Below are 8691 nucleotides of genomic sequence, written 5' to 3'. Positions count from 1 at the left end.
AAAGGTGTGAAAAATCAGCCCATTCCCACTCATTGTTGGACTGAAGGAGAATGTCCTCACAGCAGAGGATCTGCATGTGAGCTGAGACAGGGACAAAACTCTGCCGGACATCTCTGCACCAGAGACTGTGAAAATCTCCACTCTGGAGGGAGCTTAAAATAATGGGGGCTGTTTCCTCCCATGTGCCTGCATCCAGGGCTGGGAGCTGGGTTATTGATCCCTATTTTCCTATGACACAGAACTGAAAAACAGCACCAGGCTCCTCTGCACTGACGGCAGGGAGGAGGATGGTGGGTCTGGCTGGCTCACAGGTCTGCCAACACTTCCAGAGACATCACGGGAGTAGAGGAGAGGACAGAGAAAAAGCAAAACGAAGGCCTGGTCCCCTGAGCATTAAACCAGCATCTATGAGATCTGAGCCTAGACAGCCCTGGGGCACATTATAAAATATTGCTGCCCTTTAACAGACCGCTGGTGAATACAGACTCTCCCCGCCTCCCGTCAATAGCCCTGCCGGGAAATCCCGACCCAGCCCAGCCCTCACCCCCTGCTCACCAAGCTGTGCCAGCCCCGAGTGACCCACGGGCACTGTGGTGGCTGCAGGGGGCTGGGGACAGACAGCCGAGGACAAAAGTGAGACCAACAATGGGTTCTGCATTTCTGGCACCTCACAACCTGCCGGAGTGGTGAGAGCTTCTCTCCAGGGAGACAGGCATGGAGACAGCTATTTATCAGTCTGGCTGTGGTGAAAAGCCAGCAAAACATCCCTGGGTGAAGTTTTGCTGTCCCTGGCTGCGAGTGCCAGGCATGAGCTGAGAGCTGGCTGTAGCAGAGCCCAATCTCAGACAGACTGGGGGGGCAGACAGGACCTGCACAAAACCCACAGACTGAGCATCCTTCTTCTTTCATCCTCTGGGATGGGCTCACTGCTCCCACGACAGCCAGGCCAGGAGTGCTTGCTCTGAACCCAAAAGTGCCAGGAGCCCCAGAAAGAAGAATTTTAAGGCAGTTTGCTCAGAAACTAGTAATGGTCACGACTGCATGTTGGAAAGGGGTATCCTGGAAAGAACCCCAAAAACGAGGCCATGGCTGAGAAGCCCATTCATGCACATGTGGCTCTGAGGACTGGGGAGGAGATGAGGGGGCTGCATGAGGGAGGGGACATGCTTGCACAGAATGAGGACACAGGCAGGCAAGAAGGCAGCAGCGAGGAGGGAACCAAGGGAAAAGGAGAATATTCACACTGGGCCATGGAAGGGGGAGCACAGGGGGGGTGTAAAAGACTTGCAGGGGAGCAAGAAGTGGGTCTGCCCTTGTAAAAGAGCAGAGAGGCTCAAGCAGGAAAACGGGGACCCCTGCAGGGATCTAGTCTCCACCAGAGCTGGCATCTCGGGCAGAGGCGAGGGAGTTCCCCCTCGGCGTCTGGGTGGCTGGGGAGGCACAGACAGCCCGGACACGGTCCCTGGGGCTGGGAAATCCTCAGCATGGAAAGAGAGGGCTGTGGGCAGTGGCAGCAGGAAACTCGGCCGTATCTTTGCTGTCGGGGAGGGGCGGGCTGCTCGCAGCACAGGAGGGAAGGAAGCTGGTCCGGGCTGCAGGATCAGCCTCGTCTGATCACAGCAGAGCACTCATCAGAGCCACTCAGCCACAGACCAGCCCCGGACACACGTGGGGTGGGCTCTGGGGGGACCGTGCTACAGGGCAGCAGCTGGCCACAGAAACAGGAGGGAGGGAGGGCATGGAGGGCATCCCCCATGCGGGGAATGCTGTCCCCTCCCAGTGCTGGCGGGTCACTGGTCCCGGTGGTTCCCGGAGCAGTGCCGGGGACCTGCAGCTCCATCTGGTGGCTCCACGGCCAGGGCTGCTGAGGCTGCAGAGAAGGCGCTGCTGAAGAGAATGGTCGGTGGGATAGAAGCAGGTTAGAGCACTTAAGAAACCAAATCCACACGGCGTCTAGAATACACAGTCTTTTCTTGTTATATTTATTTTTTTAACCAATTTCTTGTTATATTTATTTTTTAACCAATAGCCTGCAGGTTGCCTAGCTGAGAATAAAGATGAACTTTACAGTAGCAGAAAAAGCAGCATAAAGGGCCTTCAAGGTACAGCAGGGAGGAGAGGACAGCACATGGGAAGCTGCACAGCCAGGGATTGGAGCTATGTAAGCCACACTGAGTTTGGTTATTTTTTCTCCTTTGGTCCATCATTCTTCCACTAATCCAGTCACAAAATCTTTAATATCATACCCATCTTCAGCATCAAATCATCTGCAAAGCAAGGAGAGGAAGGATACAGCTGCCTCAGTGGTTCTGCAGGTCTGCTTCTTGTTGGACTAATTTGACAGATTTAAAATCTATTTCAGTACCCAAAGTTATTTGGAGGTTGTCAATTCAACTCTGCTACTCAGGTAAGCAGCATGGCTGCATCTTCTGGATTCTCCTGTGACCCCATGGAGATGGATTTCCCATCCCTGGTGTCACCAGTGCACTCCCAGGTGATAGCCCTCACAATGCTCTCTCTCACAGGGCACGCCTTGGCCCCCCAACACCACTTGCTCACCCCAGGGTCCCAGAGAAGACAGATCTTGGTAACCATGGTTGTGTTTGGGGCTTGTGATGTACAGGTTACAGGCTATTTCAAAAGTTTATTCATGTTGCTGTGGTTTGAGCTCAGCCAGTAACTAAGTACAGCACAACCTCTCACTCAGTCAAACCACCCTGCCCCAGCAGGACGGGGAGGAGAATTGGAAAAGGGTAAAGTCTGTGAATTGAGATAAGAACAATATTTCAATTGATAATTGAAATAAAATAAATATTAATAATAATAACAATCATGAACAGAGAGATAGAGAGAGACATAATAAAGACAAGAAATGCACACTACAGTTGTTCATCACCCTCTGACTGATGTCCAGCCCATCCCCCAGAGCAATCAGCCCATCCCAGCCAACTCCTCCAGTTTATCCACTGAGCAGCATGATCTATGGTGTGCAAAGTCCCTTGGGCCAGTTCTGGTCAGCTGTCCTGGCCCTGCTCCCTCCCAGCTCCCTGTGCACCTGCTCCACTGGCAGAGCACAGGAAACAGAAAAGTCCTGGACTTAGAGTAAGCACTACTTGCAATTACTAAAACATCAGTGTGCTAGCAACATTATTACTCCCATATTAAATCTAAAGTACAGTGCAGTAACAGCTACAAAGAAGAAAATTTTCTCCATCCCAGCTGAATCAGTTGTGGCCACAGGACATGCTGTGCCCACGGGTAAGTTCTGCAGGAGCCCAGCTGCCCTGCTGGGAAGGTGAGAGTCAGGGTGTTAGGCTGCATGGGGACAGCACATTTCCTCCCAGCCTTAAGTCACCCACTAGGTCCCTAAAGCCCTGAAAGGTGAAGTAGCAGAAGGCAAGAGTCTGCATCTTCCCCTTTGTAGCCCAATATTTGCAATTTCTGCATAACTGGGGCCTAGACTTTGGACTTGCTGCCACAGCCTTCTTGCACTTGCCAAGTTTGGCACCCTTTGCTCCCTCTGCAGGGTACCCAGACAGCTGGCCAAAGGCAGGGCAGATGGGCATGTGCCTCTCTGGAAGCAGAGCACCCTGGGAGATAAAAACAGCCCCAAGCTTCCCTTCAAGATGCCCACACACACCTAGAAAAGGCTTTTGAGACATTAAAAAGCACAAATGCATTCCTGGGCTGAGGAGAAGGAGGTTGTTTTGTTCCTGCAAGTAATAAACCTCATCCTGTGCTGGTAGGATGAGGGTAGCTGGGAGATTCATCCTCATACAGAATATGTCTCGTAAGAATCCACCAGACCCATCAGTCTTCCAGAGGTTGTTGGATAAGGTGCCTGGCTGAGGCATCCCATGCCACCAGGAGCTGGGGAGCTTGCTGAGCCAAGAGCAAGGGCTGAACCTTGGGTATCCAATTTTCCAGGCAGTTCATCAGTTTCCCTATCCATCACCCCAGCTCCTCTCTGTGATCTCCAGGTCCCTCTACATGATGGTCAAATAAAGCACAACGAAGATGATCAGTGCCAGAACACCGAGCAAAGAACTGCCAATGCAGCAGCACCATTTCCAGGAGAAGTTCCTGTTGGAGGGTGAGGGGTGGTGGGCCGAGGCTTCATGGGGCCTTAAGTTGCTGTTGGAGGGTGAGGGGTGGTGGGCCGAGGCTTCATGGGACCTTAAGCCCTGGTGTTTCAGGGTCTGAGATGTCGTGGGTTTTGTTTTACTCCGGGCAACTTGTGTTGGGGCTGACTTCAACTTAGTGCGATGGGTCCTGGCCTTGTCCACACCAACCAAGGGCTTGCAGTCATCTGATCCCAGGGATGACCATGGCTCCGTGTGATGGGTTCCAGCCTCCCCCGTATTTGTTAAGGACTTCCAGACATCTGAAGGCCAGGCCACCCATGGCTTGCTGCTGTGCATCCTGGCCTTGTCCTCACCCATCAAGGGCTTCCAGGCATCCAGTGCCGGGGCCCTCTGTGACCTGTTGCAAATGCCGAGCTCGCAGGCCTCGCAGTGGGCACAGTCGTGTGGCCCCGTCACTGGTCTATCCACCACGACTTCCAGGAGGTCAGAGGGCTGGACAGGTTTCTTGTAGAAATACTGGAGGATCTTTATCACCAGGTTGTGCAGAATTGTCTCCACAGTGTCCGGGCTGAACTGAGGATCCTCCAGCCCGGAGTTAGGGCAGCGCCTGCACTTCTGGCGAAAGATCCGCATCCACACCGTGCCCCAGCCTGGGCCATGGTACATGTGGAACACGATGTGCACTTTGGCAGAAGACCAGTTATAAAAGCACTGGGAGCACTGAAACCTGTCAGGGCAAAGAGGAGACCAGCTCATCCCAGGTGCCCATGCTGAGCTAGAGGCTTTCAGCACAGTCAGTAGGGACGAGGGTTAACACAGACTATGGACTAACTTCACTCATGCAAGCTTTACACCAAACTGTCCTCCCCCTGACAGCATGATGCCTGTCTGGGAAATTCACCACAGATGTGAGCTGAGGGCTGGCCTCAGCATTAAAGATTTCAGAAGCCACGCTGTCTTTTGGGATCCTGGCCCCACTGCCAAAAGCAGGGGCCCTTGGGATGGGTAGCATCAGGTCCCTATTTGGGACACTCCATCCTCTCGCCCGTGCTGGCTCATCACAGCTCAGCAGAAAGCCAGCATCAAGCCCAAGACTGGGTAAGACAATAAAAAGCAAAACAGAAGGAAAGTGTGGGTGGAGGGTGCAGGGCAGGTGCAAAGATATCTTGAGGAGCCAAAAGGTGTGCAGCCACAGCTCTTCATCTTGCACAATTTGTATTGGGGCTGGCAACCAAGGTCTTCATTTGGTGCCACTCACGCAAGGTGTCTGAGCAATGCCCAGGGTGGAAGTGTTTGGGATGGGGCTTCCCATGAGCAATGCAGAGCCACAGACTCCCTCTGCCCAAGGCCCTGCAGCCTGGTGCAGGTGCAGGGGCTGCTGAGGCATCACCCCATGTCCCAGAACACAGTGGTTCTCCCTCTCCTCACCCCCTGCGTGCAAACCCAGAAGATTTGGTTCTAGTGAGATATAACTCCCCCTACTTGCTGAAGGAGCTCTTTTCATCTTAACAATGACATGGAGAAATTCTGGCCAAATAGCAGCTGCCCTTTGGACCTGCTGAACTATTGTCCCCTCCAAATATCATGTTTTCCAGTTTGGCAATAACCCACCGAGATTCAAACAAAAATTAAGAAACCCTTCACAGCCTCATCCACCTCCAAACTCCCCCTTTTGCTCAAAACCCCGTTTCCTGCAAGCAAATTTTGAAAAAGGAAAAGGTCCACATATCGACCCATCAACCCTGATGCCCCTCCAACAGGGTCCATCAGCAGCCCCCTACCTCCCAAGAGCACGGCGCGGCATAAACTCCTTCCAGCCAGGCTTGCAGGCCTGCACCTGCAGGGTATCATCCTCCAGAAGTGTCCACGGATCTGTTACGTGCATTTCTTCAATCTTCACTGCAAAAATGTTCTGCCACATGCTCATAGTTCCACTTGAAGCTGGGGAAGGGGTCGTGACCAAGCTTGCAAGTCAAGCTTGCAGCTTCTGAATGCACATGTGCAACTGCTTTTTCCCTATACTTTTCCTCCTTGTACAACAATGTTTTTGTGCTTGGAGAGGGGAACCTTTGCTCCTGCATGAGCAGCACCACCCCATGCAAATCTCTGGGTCAACAGTCTCTGCTGACACTGCACCAGGTCTTGGCCAGGTGAAATCCCTCCTAAAGTAAGGACAAAGCAGATTTCTTCAATATATGCACATGAACCCCTGACCTTGGAAAGCCACAATGCTGCTCTGTCCATAGGCAGAAAGACTGGAAACAAAACCTCCTGCCAGGCTGCCCACGCCCATCACATTCATGGCAGTGGGGAGAATTTAAGAGATTTGCCCGGCTTAGGAATAATGAAAGTGAAACCCATCGAAAATGCAGGACTCAGCAGCTGATAAAGCTCCAGATAACCTTATCTATCTCAGTAGCTGCCAGCAACCATGGGCTATTTTTACCTATTTTCAGCCAATTTGAGCAGAAAAAGGCCTAACATGAAACTTCAGGGTGGAAAGTTGGGGAGGACAGCATAGTGCATAAAAGCAAAAGAGATGAGGTGTGCTCCGAGCTGAGAGTACCCAGGCAAGGTATAAACAGCAGGGCTGGGGCTGCCTGCTGCCCTCTGCCTCCCAGCTCACCCCTCTCCGAGTGCAGGTCCCCCAGGAAATCCCATGGAGAGCTATGCAGGATGGAAAGCAGGTTAGATAAGATGCCAAATGATAACAGGACTTGAGTTTGAGAAAGATCTTGATAAGGCAGGTTTAACTCCAGGCTGTCCATGTAGGTAAATCCCAGGAACTACAGCCTGGCAGGGAGGCTCTGATGTTTGCTGCTGGAAGGGAAAAGTCAGCAAGTCCTTTGTACCAAGAGCCCTGTAACACCTTCACAACGTGCCCTGCCCCTCCTGTGACAGCAGAGGCAGGAGACCCCAGGAGATCCCAGGGCACAGCAAACCTTCAGCTTCCACATTTTCCTTCTTTGTGGTTCCTTCCACTCTCAATTACACCTTGATATCATCATCTGGAGCAGGACTGGAAGGACAGAAAGTGCTTGGAAGCAGAGAAGCCAAGACAAGGTCTTCAGGAGGCTTATGAAGAAAGCCCTCACCTATGGATAGACCCTGAGTCATCCCCTTGCCAAGACCCTTGTCATGGGTTCATTGGGTCCTGCTTGGGCTGGGGCAGTGAACTACAAACAGGGCAGTGAAGGAGGGATCATCCCACCAGTGTTTTCAATGTTCACAGAAAGGAGCTGGGGGACATCCTTGGCTCAGGCCTGGTGCATGAGGAGGAAGAGACAAAGCAGCAGATCTTTACAGCCTCCTATCATTCCTTTCCCTGGGGCTCCCATGTCTATAGATTCATTATAGAAAACCCCTTCATGTATCCTGCCACAGAGGGGTCTTCAGGGCTGCAAATCTCATGGTGCAGAAGGTGAAGCCAAGTAGGGAAAGGGCTGGCCTCACGGCTGGCACCATGGCCAAGCATGGCATGGGCACCCAGCCAACACACGGTGACAAGGATGGAGCCCCCACCCTGCAGCATCTGCCTGTCCACTTCACCCCTTCTGTGTTATTGTCCAAGATTTACCCTGTGGGGGTTGAATGCAGGAAAGACCTAAAGGTTTTGACACCTTCCATTAACATCTAGGGCATGCCTGTGCTAAACATCTCCAGCTATTTTGAGGAGGAGAAGCCCCCTGGAGACACTCTCATATTCACCCAAACAAGGATCTGTGGTTTCAGCCCAGCTCTTCCTCCTTGAGCCTGCTGACACAAGGCATCCTCTCCACAGGACCAGCACCACTCCCCACACTCCCCACCCCAGGGGCTAAAACACTGCCCCTCTGGCACACTGCTCAGTGGGGATACAGTGGCATACCTGGTTCCTGGTGTGGGAACAGGTCCCTGCCTTCAAAACCTGGCTGTGATGGAAACCAGTGCCTGCTACGTCATGGCAACACAACTCAAATCACGACCCACAGTGTGCTGAGCCCTCACAGTCATCTCTGACACAGCCGAGTGCTGGTCCCTCTATTAGAGCTTTTGACTTGCCTCTACTAAAGGGACTTTCCTAGAACAGCCCACAGAGACGAAATTGCTTCGACATCCTGTTCCATTTCACACACACCTCCCAGCTCTGCCCAAGCACCCTGCTGCTTATCAGTACCTGCCTGGAAACAAAAGCTGTTTCTACAGGATCTCCCTACAGCCTGGCCTCAGCAGGGAGTGGGGGACATGCTCTGTCCTGCACACAGTGTGACCTCATTGGGCTGGCAGCCCTTGCCAGGGTCAGACCCTGCCAATCCTCTTCACTCCAGCACACTGGCCATGGCTGCTCCGTGGGATGCGTGAAGGAAGCACACAAGGTGCAGCCTCAGTGGTAATTTCCCTGCTGTTTTTGCACAGGACAAAATTATTTTTGACTTGAGCTCCCACCCCTGGGTGAGCCGCCTCTGCGTGCACAGGAAGGTTTCCCAAAGTTCTTTCTCCTCCTCTTCATCTCTCACTATGTGTCAGCCTCCACATTCCCCACTCTTCCAGCCAAGGGACGAAGTGCCCACATTGCCATAAGGACTCTCCTTGGCCCACATGCACCCCTTTCCTGCTGGGACATCCA

The 8691-nt window shown here is 52.7% G+C and overlaps 1 protein-coding gene across 1 annotated transcript; it reads right to left on the bottom strand.

Annotated features, from left to right (window-relative positions):
- Positions 1-1790: 1790 nt before the first annotated feature.
- RTP2 (receptor transporter protein 2) lies at positions 1791-6034 on the bottom strand. Its single transcript, XM_059479490.1, has 3 exons — positions 5867-6034; positions 4066-4812; positions 1791-1887 (listed from the first exon to the last, which is right to left on the bottom strand). Exons 1-3 carry the CDS (start codon positions 6010-6012, stop codon positions 1791-1793), a joined length of 990 nt encoding a protein of 329 aa, XP_059335473.1. The 5' UTR covers positions 6013-6034.
- Positions 6035-8691: the final 2657 nt, after the last annotated feature.

This window comes from Ammospiza nelsoni, chromosome 10 (assembly GCF_027579445.1).
Source record: "Ammospiza nelsoni isolate bAmmNel1 chromosome 10, bAmmNel1.pri, whole genome shotgun sequence".
NCBI lineage: Eukaryota > Metazoa > Chordata > Aves > Passeriformes > Passerellidae > Ammospiza > Ammospiza nelsoni.
Note: the sequence above shows the minus strand (reverse complement) of the source record. Positions and strands in the feature narration are given on the sequence as shown.